Source organism: Eriocheir sinensis, chromosome 14 (assembly GCF_024679095.1).
Source record: "Eriocheir sinensis breed Jianghai 21 chromosome 14, ASM2467909v1, whole genome shotgun sequence".
Classification (NCBI taxonomy): Eukaryota; Metazoa; Arthropoda; class Malacostraca; order Decapoda; family Varunidae; genus Eriocheir; species Eriocheir sinensis.
Genome location: NC_066522.1, coordinates 8750753 through 8765170, shown reverse-complemented (window position 1 = coordinate 8765170; position 14418 = coordinate 8750753). Strand labels below are relative to the sequence as shown.

The following is a 14418-nucleotide window of genomic DNA, read 5'->3' as shown; positions in this document are numbered from 1 at the left end:
GAGAGAGTGTGTGAGAGTGCGTGTGAGTGTGTGTGAGAGTGCGCACGAATGTGTGTGAGTGTGTGTGAGAGTGCGCGCGAGTGTGCGTGTGTGAGTGTGTGTGTCTGTGTGTGTGTGTGTGTGTGTGTGTGTGTCTCTCTCTCTCTCTCTCTCTCTCTCTCTCTCTCTCTCTCTCTCTCTCTCTCTCTCTCTCTCTCTCTCTCTCTCTCTCTCTCTCTCTCTCTCTCTCTCTCTCTCTCTCTCTCTCTCTCTCTCTCTCTCTCTCTCTCTCTCTCTCTCTCTCTCTCTCTCTCTCTCTCTCTCTCTCTCTCTCTCTCTCTCTCTCTCTCTCTCTCTCTCTCTCTCTCTCTTATATTCTGTCCATCACATTCTGTTTTCTGTCTTGCTATTTTATTTAGTTTTTTCTATGCTTTTCTTTTGACTTCGTGTTTTTTTTCCTTTTTTTTTTTCTTCTCCATTTCACGTCAACGTCACTTTTTTCTATTTTCTGAGTGGTTCCATCTTTCCACCATCAGCTACTAAATTTTAGTCAGCCTCATTTTTTTCCCTCTGTTGGCACCTCTCTTCTTGTTTCCTTGTTTCCTCTATTCACCTTTTTGTTAAGAATTTCACTCTTTCCTTTATGTCATTCATCTCTTCTCATTCCATTTGTTGTTCTTCATTTCCTATTTTTTTTATAAGTACCTGTATTCTAATTTACTCTCTTGGGCTATTTTTTTGTTATATTTTCTTTGTAAATTGTAAATCCTATCATATTTTTCGCTTTTTCTTCTTATCTCTAATATCTCTTTTCCTTGTTTCTTTACCGAACTGTCTTTCATTAATATCACTCACTACTTTTCCTCCTCTTTGTGTTACTCCTCAGTATTCGGTTTCTTTGTTTTGACCTTTCTTCGTGTTTAATTTATTCCCTAACTTTTCTTTTTCCCTCCATTGCATTCCTCTCTCATTGTTATTTACGTATTCAGGTATTCCGTTCGTTGTTGTTTTTTTATTTTTCCACGTCGACTTCTGAACGTATTTTTTACTCAGCTATTTTTCACTCCCCAATTCTTTGTCTTATTTTTATCGTCAGACTTTTTCGTCCTTCTACATATCCTTTTTCTCTCTCCGAATTTCCATTTCTCAACTGAATAAAACTTTCACTTGTCGCTCTATATTTCTACTCTGCTCTTTGCAAACTATTTTCTTTGTTTCTTTTTTGTTTTGTTTTTCTTACGCTGCACCTTTCCAACTTAGCTCTTTTATATCTGTTACTTCCACGTCTCTGTACACGTCTGTCAATATTTCATTTCAGTTTATTTTCACAGTTACTTCGAGGGGGTTTTTTTTATTACACCCGCAATATTCTTTCCCCCTTCTCGCCTCTGTCTGTTATCTCATCAGACACTGCCATCAATGTACTAACACTTCTCGCCTTTTACTTTTCAAAACATACATTTACTAAACCTCACATCAACGTATATCTCTCTTTTTGCCTCTAGTTTATTGTCCTCTTCTCCCTGCTCCCGCTTTTTCTTTCTTTCTTAATACTCCTTCTTATCAATCCCCCTTTTTATTCTCTACATTGCCCTCTCCCTCACTACATCTTTCTTCCACCATACAACGCTTTTTTTCATTCGTTATATACATAGCTAACTCCTTTTTCCTCCCTTCCTTGAACACTGCCTCTCGCATTCTGACTTTTCCCACCCTTCTTGAAATTCTTCCACTCACTCAATTCAGCTTCTCTCCCTTCCCTGAATTCTTCTACTCACTAGCTTGCTCTCCCTTCTCTCCCTGACCTGAACGCCTCCACACGCTCCCACCCAGTTTCTCTCGCATCCGCCTCGCCTTTCAAAAGACTACTCCGACCTCTTTGTGATCTGAGGCTCGTTATTATTGCACTGCATGAAGAAAACGCTTACCTGTGTCTGTGGTGTGGAGGTGGAGGGAGGAGGACTGGGGAGGGGGTAGGATGTGAATATGCGTGGGTGGGTTGGGGGGGAGGGTGCGGGTAGGTGCGTGGGCTTGTCTATCTGTTTGTTTCCTTTCCGTCTCTTTGCTTATCTATCAACCTGTTATTTTATTCCTTATTGTTTTCTTTACGTACGTATATTCGTTTTTTCAATGCATGGATACGATACCGCTTGTGCCTTTTCTGTATGCATTTGCTTCTATAAATGATTACGTCCATGAATGTATGAATGAGTCTGAGCAGTTTCATTTTTTCTCTGATCCAATTCTTCTCTCTCTCTCTCTCTCTCTCTCTCTCTCTCTCTCTCTCTCTCTCTCTCTCTCTCTCTCTCTCTCTCTCTCTCTCTCTCTCTCTCTCTCTCTCTCTCTCTCTCTCTCTCTCTCTCTCTCTCTCTCTCTCTCTCTCTCTCTCTCTCTCTCTCTCTCTCTCTCTTTTTTTTATTTAAACATGTTAAGTACATTAGTACATGGCAGTATTATTTTTCTGTGCTAAAGTTCCCCCGACCGTTGGGGAGCTATTTAAAAGCTTCTGCCGATTATATTATACAATTATATTCATGTTTACGGTGGGTGTAGGAGTAGCCACCTGTGGGACGCAACCTTCATCTGCTGAGTGGACAGTTGTGTCACATCCACATCAGCAGTGAGGTTGTTCCACCACACCACTCTCTCTCTCTCTCTCTCTCTCTCTCTCTCTCTCTCTCTCTCTCTCTCTCTCTCTCTCTCTCTCTCTCTCTCTCTCTCTCTCTCTCTCTCTCTCTCTCTCTCTCTCTCTCTCTCTCTCTCTCTCTCTCTCTCTCTCTCTCTCTCTCTCTCTCTCTCGCTCTCTCTCTCTCTCTCTCTCTCTCTCTCTCTCTCTCTCTCTCTCTCTCTCTCTCTCTCTCTCTCTCTCTCTCTCTCTCTCTCTCTCTCTCTCTCTCTCTCTTCAAAAACTCCTCTCCCCTTCAAATCCTGTCCCATTACAAAGTCTGCATTTCATCTTCCTTATCACCAACCAACACCTTGGGATCACCTTACACACACACACACACACACACACACACACACACACACACACACACACACACACACACACACACACACACACACACACACACACACACACACACACACACACACACACACACACACACACACACACACACACACACACACACACACACACACACACACACACACAAAAGAGGATAATCAATTTCTATGCACTTCCCTCGTTTTCCTTCAAGACCAGAACAACAACAATACCTATTTATATTTACGTCCATTGGAAAACGATAACATGCACAAACAGCGTATTATCCTTGCATTTTATGTCACCTCATGTTCCCTATCACTAAGGGACGGAACGCCTTTTATGCTTGGATAAACGTTTATTGATACTTTTAGCCTGTATATTTATCTCAAAACGTATCCTGATGCCTTACAATTAGATCAGCAATGGTTCTTATAACTTTGAATACGGTATGTTGGAAAATAAGGGTGAATAAGTTATCAGACTTGGTGTATCTTACGCATAACATGTCCCGGTATGTATCATTGCCCTTCAGTATACATAGTTACGTATATCGCAGTCGCATGCATCACAGCCTGTCGCATTTTATAGTCTCATGCGTCGCCATGAGCTCTTAATTACATTCCAGTCCGTCTCGCGTGCCTGAGCATACCGTTTGTATCATCGCCCTCTGTGACTTCCAATAATTAGCTGCATAACGTGGCTTACTGCATGCTAACAATGTGTATGTGCGTGAGTACCTGTCTGTCTGTCTGTATCTGTGTGTGTGTGTGTGTGTGTGTGTGTGTGTGTGTGTGTGTGTGTGTGTGTTGGAGGGGGTTCGTGTGTGTTTTGCCTTCCCTCTCATTTAGTCTTTTGTCTTCGGACAGAAAACAGCAAACGAACTTGGAATAGAAGAGCGCGATTCAATAGTAGTAGTAGTAGTAGTAGCTATAGTAGTAGTAGTAGTAGCAGTAGTAGTAGTAGTAGTAGTAGTAGTATACCGCTCAACTTCCTAATACAAGTGTTAACCAGTATCTTCATCCATCATCCCTTTTACCGCCAAACTCCGGAACAGCCGTCCTTTGTCTGCATTTCCTCTGTCCTCTAAACTCATTCAGGAGAATGTATTGGGACACCTCTCCGAACTAATCTGATTACGCTTTTCGGAACTCCTATTATCTTATCTCGTGGGAGTATCGTTTTTCTTGGCTTCTTTTCAATGAAACCCCATTCTTAGTAGTAGTAGTAGTAGTAGTAGTAGTAGTGTGGGTGCGAAAGAGTATAGTCTACCCGGATACTCAGCTTAAGAACTATCCACAATAACCAATTAAAAAGTTTTGTGACGGGCAAGATAATATCCTTAAGACCGAGCTAATCCGGAAGTCTTATATACATCCTGCCGCGTCATTGTTCCTGCGAATCCACTGAGGGAGCCGCCGACGTGTTCTTTTTTTATCTATTCTGCTAACTTTCTTATCACACTCCTGCCTTTCATCCTTCACAAACTACCCCCTGTCTTCCTTCCTTTTTTTCTATACCCGTATCTCTTTCTGCTAACTATCTTATCGCAGTGCTGTCTTTCCTCTTAACTATCCCCTTTCTCCTCTTTTTTTTCATACCCTTATCTCTTCCTGCTAACTATTATAATTTTGCCTTTCCTTCTTCACAAAACTACCCCCATCTTTACTCTTTTTTTCTTTATTTACGTATCTCTTTATGCTAACTACTCTATCACAATGCTGCCCTGTTATCCTTTCTTTCTTCTTTCTCTCTTTCTCTCTCCCTAGCTACCTCCCACCTCTCATCCTTCAGTTCTTTCATTCATTTTTCCCACCCTCCCCTCTTCGTTATTTTATGACTCACCCTCCCTGACCATTTTTGTTTTCTCACCTTCATCCTTCCTTTTCTCCTATTCTTATTCTTTGTTCCTTTCTTCCCTTCAATCATTCCATTCATAAAATCCCTTCTGTTTTTCACGTCTTTATTCTTCTCTTCCATTAGTTATTTTAACCTTTCCTCCCTCTTTCCTTACCTTCGTCTCACCTTCCTCCTTTCCTTTATTATTTCAACCTTCTTTCTTTCCCTCCCCTTGTCTCCTTTCCATCGTCTCACCTCCCTCCTTTCCGTTATTGTTTATCCCTCTTTCCTTCCTTCCCATTCTTTCCTCCCCATTCGTCTCACCTCTCTCCTTTCCATTATTATTTTATCCTTCTTTCCTTTCCCTTCAGGCTGCGCCCTGCGGCAAGAAGTTAAGACGAACACGGAGACAGCTCACCGAAATAAAGGAAGCTGAAGGAAGGAAGAAAAAAGAAAGCGAGGAAGGAGGGAAAGATGAATCCAGGCAGCCTATTCACTATCATCACCAACAGCACGCTTTTAGGTAAGTGTGTGTGTGTGTGTGTGTGTGTGTGGGTGTGGGTGTGGGTGTGGGTTGGTGGGTGGGTTTTTGGGAGGGTGAGAGAGAGAGAGAGAGAGAGAGAGAGAGAATTTCAATTTATATATTCATTTTTTTTGTACATACATAAATTGATGGATTTTGTAACGGTAATGAAAAGTGTAGATTCTTCTTTGTGTCGCTGCCAAAGAATAGACCCTTGGAGATGAAAAGTTTTAATTAATTTGTATAGGCAATTCCTTGGTTTTGGCAGTGTAAAAAGATATAGAGTCACATTTAGCCTTTGATGGGGATAAAATAATTAGCTTGTCGTTCATTTTGTGGTTATTCTCGTGCACTGTTGGTTTAGATTGGTTGGTTTAGTTAGTTTAGTTGTTATGTTTTCCTTTACGCACAATATCACCCTTGAGAAATGCTAACATGATAGTGTCTCCGGTGTCGCTGAGATGGAATTCAGGACCGTCATTCTATTGGTTTCGGAAGAATGATTCGATTCGTCGCATTCCGGACTCTGTATTCATGACTTTTACAACCTTTGTTTGATACGGCCATTGCTTGCAAATTTATTTTCTATGTTTTTCTTTTATTTCCCCGTGTGTATTTTTCCAGGGTTCTTTTTCTTACATCCTTTTAGTCTCCCCTTTTACGTGCGTTACCGAGCTGCTTTAAGTGATTTCATTTTTGTTGCCGTTTTTTTGTTGTTTTGACTTTTTGCCGCCGTATACTTTTATTTTTCGTTTAAAGAGTGGAGTGAGTGAGTGGCATTGTTTGCTCTGAAATGACTCCACTGCGGCGTAAGGATATATCTCTCTCTCTCTCTCTCTCTCTCTCTCTCTCTCTCTCTCTCTCTCTCTCTCTCTCTCTCTCTCTCTCTCTCTCTCTCTCTCTCTCTCTCTCTCTCTCTCTCTCTCTCTCTCTCTCTCTCTCTCTCTCTCTCTCTCTCTCTCTCTCTCTCTCTCTCTCTCTCTCTCTCTCTCTCTCTCTCTCTCTCTCTCTCTCTCTCTCTCTCTCTCTCTCTCTCTCTCTCTCTCTCTCTCTCTCTCTCTCTCTCTCTCTCTCTCTCTCTCTCTCTCTCTCTCTCTCTCTCTCTCTCTCTCTCTCTCTCTCTCTCTCTCTCTCTCGTTCGCTCGCTTTCTCAATCTCACGCTCTCATTCTCGATCTCTCAAACAGCTCCTTCCAGTGTATTTCCTCCCTCCGTTGTCTTCGCTCTTATCCCTCCCCCCATACCCCCCACACCCCCCCCCCCACGTGAATAATGGCGACAGCGACAGGAGAACCGGCAAGCAAAGGTAACGCAGAGGTCGTCCCTGGAGCCGCCAACGCCTGGGAGTCGAACCCATGCAGGCGCCGAGACGGATGGTGACGAGGGGGCGCCTTGAACACCCCGCCGAGAGCCTCACAAGATTGCCTGGAGCCATTACAAGATTTCTTCTCCGTTTTCCTCCGTGGGCCGTTCATTCACTTGCCCCCCCCCCTCCCCCCTTGACCCCCTCCACCATCCTTTCCCCCCACTTCCTTTGTCTTTTGTGTCTTGTTACTTGTTCCTCCTCCTCTGTTTCTTCCTCCTCTTTCCTCCAAGTTCCTCTCAGCTTTTTTTCTCTCTCTCTCTTCTTCGCTAAATTCTAGTTTCTACCTCTTCGCTTTCTCTTTTTTTTCTCTCCTCGCCGTCTTTTTTTATTTCTTTTTTTGCTTCTTTCATCTTCCTCCTCTGTTATACCTTGTGCCTGTTTCCATTCCTCCTCCTCCTCCTCCTCCTCCTCCTACTCCTCCTCCTCCTCCGGCTTCTTCTCCTTTTCTCTTTTCTTCCTCTCTTTCTCTCTTGTTCCATTGTCTCTTCCTCCTCCTATTTTTTTTTACTCTTCCTCTCTCTCGCATATCCATTGTCCCCCCTTTTCCTCGTCTTTGTTTCCTTCTCTTTCTCTTCCTCTCCTTCTCTAGCACTTATATTTTTTTCCATATTCTCCTTCTTCTGTTATCTCTTATTCTAATCCTCTTCCTCTCCCCCTCGTTCTCAGTAGTCCTTTGTCTCTAATCTTCCACTTCTTCCACCTTTTGATCATCCTCATAACGCCGTTTTCCACCCTAATTACCTGTCCGTTCACTCTTTTTCTATAATCACCTGTTTACTGTTTCCTCACATATATTTCACAACACATTCCACTCCATTAGAACGTCTTTTTCATGCGCTTTCAACCATGACTTCAGTTCACACCATTCTTGTCTGCCTGCCTGTCTGTTTCTTCCGCTGTGTCCCCTTCTTATATCAAGCGTCTCTCTCTCTCTCTTTAGTTTTTTCTTTCTCTCTCTCCCTCTTATATGCATGTCTCAGTTTACATTTTCCAGTTCCTGTCCTCCTCGCTTCCCCCTAAGCCGTCTTGCATGAGTGTCTGCTTCTTACAAGGCTCATGTGTGTGCTGGGGGAGGGTAGGGGTATGTGTGTGTGTGTGTGTGTGGGTGGGTGTGGGTGTGGGTGTGTGAGTGTGTGTGTTTTATCTCTCTCTCTCTCTTTTTACTTTCATGTCTGCAACATTTCTCAATCTCAACGTTTCTCCTTTTCCTGTTTTTTTTTTTTTTTTTTTTTTTTTTTTTGCTCTCTGCTCTCTCTTTGTCGGTCTGTCTCTAATTGTTCGTCTGTCTGTGTGTTTGTTGGTTTGTCAGTCGGTCGGTCGATCTCTCTCTCTCTCTCTCTCTCTCTCTCTCTCTCTCTCTCTCTCTCTCTCTCTCTCTCTCTCTCTCTCTCTCTCTCTCTCTCTCTCTCTCTCTCTCTCTCTCTCTCTCTCTCTCTCTCTCTCTCTCTCTCTCTCTCTCTCTATCTCTCTCTCTCTCTCTCTCTCTCTCTCTCTCTCTCTCTCACTCTCTCTCTCTCTCTCTCTCTCTCTCTCTCTCTCTCTCTCTCTCTCTCTCTCTCTCTCTCTCTCTCTCTCTCTCTCTCTCTCTCTCTCTCTCTCACACACACACACACACACACACAACCATCTCTCATCTGACCCCAACTTCCTCCCATAAATGTGATCATCCAAATCTTTTCTTTGTCTTCCCCTCCTCCTCCTCCTCCTCCTCCTCCTTTCATTCTCATCATCATACTTCGAACACCTCCTTTCCTCCAACTTCTCATTATTCCTACTCCTCTCTCTCCCTCCTTCCCTCTCTCTTTCCCTCCCATCTCCTCCTCCTCATACATCCTTTTTCTTTACATTCACTCCTTGTATTCCTTATCGTCGTCGTCGTCCTCCTCCTCCACTTCTTTCTACTCGTCCTACTTTCTGTCCTCATTCCTCCTCCTCCTCCTCCTCCTCCTCCTCCTCCGCCTCCTCCTTCAGAACACACCTCTCATCATCTTCTTCTTTGTGAGGTTTACTTGACGGCTTGGCACCCAACTCGCTTTGCATGATATCGAGGAAGAAAAAGGAGATAAAGAAGAAGAAGAAGAAGAAGAAGAAGAAGAAGAAGAAGAAGAAGAAGAAGAAGAAGAAGAAGAAAATGGAAGAGAAAAACAAAGGAAAGAAAGATGAAGAGAAAGAGGACGAGAAGCTGGATAAAAAGTATTGGAAAGTGATGGAGGAGGAAAAGAAAGAAAACAGCACGAGAAAACAATAAAATGAGAGAGAGAGAGAGAGAGAGAGAGAGAGAGAGAGAGACCCAGTTCTTCGGTTTCTAATATCACAGCGGTGGTCAAGCAACACGTGCCGAAAATACAACCCGCGACAGTCTTACAAATGGAGAAAAGAAAAAAAGAATACGAAGCAAGGAGGAAAGAAGGAAAACGAAGGAATAAAAGAACTGAAAAACGAGGTGTTGGTGTCTCCTTTAGTTTGGAATATGACAGGAAAAATACCCTCCTCCTCCTCCTCCTCCTCCTCCGCCCTGTCTCCTCCTTATCTTCCTTCTCCCCCTCCTCCTCCTTTTCCTCCGCTCCCGTCTCCTCCTCCTCCTCGTCATTATTCTTTTTCTCATCCTGTTCCTCATCCTCTTTCTCTTATCCTCATCCTCATCCTCCTTTTCATCCTTCTTCTCCTCCCCCTCCTACTCTTCCACTTCCTCTTCCTGTTCAGTTTTCTTTATTTTATTTTTTTGTTTTATTTTTGTCTCTCCACATTTTTCTTCCGTGCATTTCCACCCAATCCGTGTGACTGAAAGTTGCGCGCAGTAGCCGAAACACAACCTCTTGAAGCGTCGGGAATTGGAGTCATGTCTGTTCTGTACATGACCGTGCGTGAAACGTGAAAAATTTTGCGCGTACAGGAAAGCAGGAGAGGAAGACCCAAGACAAAATGGAAAGATTACATAGCAGCGGATATGAGAGAGAAGGGTCTGAATACTAACATTTGAACACTCATCTATACTTCTTTTTATAGGATTAGTGATTAGGGGACTTTTTTTATTCTTATTCATTTTTGCCTTTGAGCTGCTTCCTTTACCGTAAATAAAAATGTCAGGCGATAGAGGCAGGTGCAGGCGGCTTATCAAGAACAGCGACCCCCTTTAAAGACAGGTTGATAAAGCTGACGAGGAAGAAGATGACGAATTTAGCGCGTATACTGCCGTTAAGGTGCCGGACGGGTATTCAGTCATCACCGAAACTTGGGTTAACTACGAGACTGTTTTTTTGCTGAATTACATTTCGGATTCACGCATTTTTTTTTCTGTAAAGGAAGTAGCTCAGTTCAAAAAGAAATGAAAACAAATAAGCCCGCTAATCTCTGTTCCTGTAAAGAAGTAAGAAAGAGTGGCCAAAAAGAAGGTCAGTTTCGGGTGGAGAGGTGCCTTCATACTAAAAAAAAAAATAGGGGTAAAAAAGTAGAGGTAAAGTTGGGAGCATAAACAGTAGCTGCGCGTGGCGGCGGTGCTCATCTCCGTCCCGCTGGCCCCCTGAGTCTGTGGTGGGAAAAAAAAAATCCTTTATCTCGCCACAAAAAAGGGAGGTTGCGTGAAAAATGTTAAGTGAAATAGAAGGACGGAATGAAGCAGAGACATACGATTTCGTTTACCTGAAAATAACAATAAAACGGTAAACAATAAAAAAAGCTATTATATGCAAGCGTGTAAAGATGCAGATCAACAGGCAGCCGACGACACTTTTCTGTATAAATATTCACTTGGTATCACAAAACAAAAGTCATTAATATTTGGGGATTTCAACTCTCTCTCTCTCTCTCTCTCTCTCTCTCTCTCTCTCTCTCTCTCTCTCTCTCTCTCTCTCTCTCTCTCTCTCTCTCTCTCTCTCTCTCTCTCTCTCTCTCTCTCTCTCTCTCTCTCTCGTATGCACTCAAAAGGCACTAGCATAAAACTTTTACTAATGGAAAACGGATTAGGTCGAGTTGTAGAGCAGCATCATGGAAAACGGGCGAGGAAGTGCTTGGGGGGGGGGGGGGTCCGCTATCTTTTTAAGGCTATCTTTAGGAGAGTTTTAGGATGGCTTGATTGATCTATTGTTCTCCTTCCTTCATTTCTTCCTCACTTCCTCCTAATCTATTTTTGTGTTTTCCTGCTTTTGATCTCATTCATGACTTTCACCTTCCTTCTATCACTACTATCACGATATTTCCTCCTTTTCAGTAAATTCCTCCTTTACCTTTTCATTTTTTTCCCTTTCCTTCTCGTTTTCCTTCTTTCCTTTCTTTTATATTCTTCTTCACCTTTCCCTCCTATATCACAGTTTCGGTTCCCCACTTACAGGACGACATCGAGTAACTTGACAGTATGGTCGGTGCCCAACTCTTGTAACAAAGCCTTGACTGACCTTGGCGTGGGAGGCAGCAAAGCACAGCACAGGAGTGGAGGAAATGGAATAAAAAGCCTTAGACCAACATTCACACCCACAGGCATGCGCGTTCACATACATGTGCACCCACCCATTTACATACATAGCTCCATTGTGCAGTGTTTAGCGCGCTCGGCTAACATTCCAAAAGTACCGGGTTCGATTCCCGGATTGGCAGTCTCCTTTCATCCGTCACCGGTATCGAGTGAGTGTTGGTGTGATGCGGGGTTTTAGCCGTGCCCAAAAATTCATTGCTATGCAGCCCCAAGCTGTATGTATGCGTGTGTGTGTGTGTGTGTGTGTGTTCCTGTGTTCGTGCGTGCGCTCGCGTGTGTGTGCGTGTACTTGTTCGTGAGTGTCTGCGCGCCCGTTTGTATCTATAACAGGCTTTCGTCTCTCCCCTCCATTCCTGTGACAAAATAAAATATTATACCTCCCAACCCAACCCCATCACCAGGAGTGTTGCCAGGATGTACCCTGTCCAGTCCTAACCCGATTTCCATGGGAATGCCGGTCCGCGGCTTCAAATAATATCATTTAACAGACATTTGTTCTAGTTATTTTTTCTCTCAAATCAAGTCAGCTGTCACTACAATGAACCTGCCGCATGATCGATCAATGCGGACACGGTCAACCCATTTAAATACCGCTTGCATCGTTGTGACAGGAATTAATGTAATGGTGCAAGTGTTTTAACCTATTCTGCAGGTTACTGAAGTGCCTGATGAATAGATTAAATTACTGAAGCAGGAATCATATTGCTTACTCATATACGTTCCCTCCTCTTCCTCCTCCTTTTCCTTATCCAGTTTCATCATACCACGATCCTCTTCATCTCTCGCTCTGCCTTCCTCCTCCTCCTCCTCCTCCTCCTCCTACTCCTCCTCCTCCCCTTTTTTTTAATAATAATCATCGTAAGCCTCCTTTTTCTTTTCCTCTTCCTCTGCCTCTTCCTTTGAACCTTTCACTCGCTTTACTCATCTCTTTATCCTTCTCGTTTATCCCCCTCCTCCTCCTCCTCCTCCTCCTCCTCCTCCTCCTCCTCCTCCTCCTCCTCCTCCTCCTCCTCCTCCTCCTCCTCTTTCTCGCTTTATGTAATGGAGTTTGGGAGGTGTGAGTGTGACCCTCGTCTTATATATGCAAACGTTCCCTTTCTTACAGAGAGAGAGAGAGAGAGAGAGAGAGAGAGAGAGAGAGAGAGAGAGAGAGAGAGAGAGAGAGAGAGAGAGAGAATCATCTTGTATTCCTAAATCGATCCACATATCCCTCTCTCCATTTACCTTTATTTATTCGACCCGCCTTTCACGCATATATATGTTTACCTTTCTTGTCTATCTATTGACCTATTCATCTATCTGGCTCTTTGATAATGAACTAACACATTTTTCACAGACATCCGTACAAGTATCCATCCCATCCATTAACCTTTTTATCTCTATTTCCGCTACCCATCGGTATTTCTTCTCTTCTTGCTCCAATCTTTACTTCCCGGTTATTATGTTATCGTTTTCTCTATTTCCATCTTTCCTTCATCATCCACCAACATCACATTCACCATTCACTTTCCCTGCATCTGTCTATTAAGGTTCTACGGTCTACTCTCTTTTTCTATATCATATTTACTACCATTCTGGCTATTTCCATCTTTGCCTCCGTCATTTTTTTCTATTTCCATCTTTCCTTCATCTTCCACCAACATCACATTCACCATTCACTTTCCCTGCATCTGTCTATTAAGGTTATACGGTCTACTTTCTTTTTCTATATCATATTTACTACCATTCTCTCTATTTCTATCTTTGCCTCCGTCATTCACCTCCATCCATTCATCCTTCGCTTTTCCAACATCTGTCTATTGAGGTTCTGCGGTCTACTTTTTTTTTTTTCAATATCACGAATACTAAGGTTTTATTTATGGTTACCTGTTCACCTGTGTTCCCATTCTCTTTGTCCTGCCACACCTGACCATCCCCTAGGCTCGTTTTCTTTGCCCGCGCCGTGTTCCCTAATGGGCATCACTAGATTACGAGGGCCACTTATTGCCTCGTTTTTATAATTGGATGAGTTACCCCTCCACTCAACAATTCTTTCTCGTGTATTTTTTTCACCTTTCTTTATTCCGTTATCGACAGTCATTTATTTCTCTCTCTCTCTCTCTCTCTCTCTCTCTCTCTCTCTCTCTCTCTCTCTCTCTCTCTCTCTCTCTCTCTCTCTCTCTCTCTCTCTCTCTCTCTCTCTCTCTCTCTCTCTCTCTCTCTCTCTCTCTCTCTCTCTCTCTCTCTCTCTCTCTCTCTCTCTCTCTCTCTCTCTCTCCCTCCATTTGCATCTGACTTAGGAGCACACATAATGGGATTGAGAAGGATCTTTGCATCATGTATGAAGGAAGTAACAAAAATGATTTACATACTTCATAAAATTTCCATATGTAAAATAAATGTCTTATGTCTCAAGCACACACACACGCACACACACACACACACACACACACACACACACACACACACACAGAGGAGCAATTTAACTCTGACAAGAAGGAAAAGAAAAAAAACTTTGTACAACAGCCATGCATTTTGGTCGTGAGAGTGATGCGTCTTGTGTGTGCGTGCGTGTTTGTTTGTCTGTTTGTGTGTGTGTGTGTGTGTGTGTGTGTGTGTGTGTGTTCGCAATCCATCAGTCCAAGTTTTTCGTCTCTTTCTTTCTTGTTCTTTCACTTTGTTTTCTTTCGATTTTTATGTCTTCTCTTTTGTGTTATAATTTATTCTTTCCTGTGTTCTAGATTTTTCGTCTCTTCTTTTGTCCTCATATATATCTTTGCCTTTCCCCTTTTGCTCTCTCTTGTTTCATTATTTAATATTTGTTTTGAAAGCTCACATATTATATTTCTAAAAGTTATTTATACTCTTCTAAACCTTTTATTCTCCATTAACTTCTTATAATTTTGCTTTTCTCTTAGTTCCTCCTCGTTTCCTTTCTTATTGCTTTCTCTTTGAGCTTCACTTTTATTCTCCTCTTCCCTCTTTACTTCACCCCACGAGTTTAATCATCTCCTAAAGTCTTCTCGGCTTCTTTTCTCCTCCTCATTCCTTTCCTTCTCTTTCCCTCGCTAATCTATATCCTTGTTATCGCCCGCATCCAAGAAGGCAATGCTGTCGTCGTTGTCTGTCTGTCTCTCTGCCTGCTTCTCTGCCTCTCGGATTATTATCATTATCTCCAAAAAAAGAGGTCGACATATTATTGCCAAATACATTATGAGAACATCCTCAGATGAATATTTCCTTCTGATTAAATTTTATAAAATATTCTATAAACAC

The 14418-nt window shown here is 42.8% G+C and overlaps 1 protein-coding gene across 1 annotated transcript in view; it reads left to right on the top strand.

Annotated features, from left to right (window-relative positions):
* Positions 1-5178: 5178 nt before the first annotated feature.
* The window catches only part of LOC126998314 (putative neural-cadherin 2), a 154397-nt gene continuing 145157 nt past the window's right edge, over positions 5179-14418 (top strand). The window contains exon 1 of the mRNA XM_050859800.1: positions 5179-5330. Within this exon, the coding sequence (XP_050715757.1) occupies positions 5282-5330 (49 nt within the window). The 5' untranslated portion in view covers positions 5179-5281. The remainder of the gene's footprint in view (positions 5331-14418) is intronic.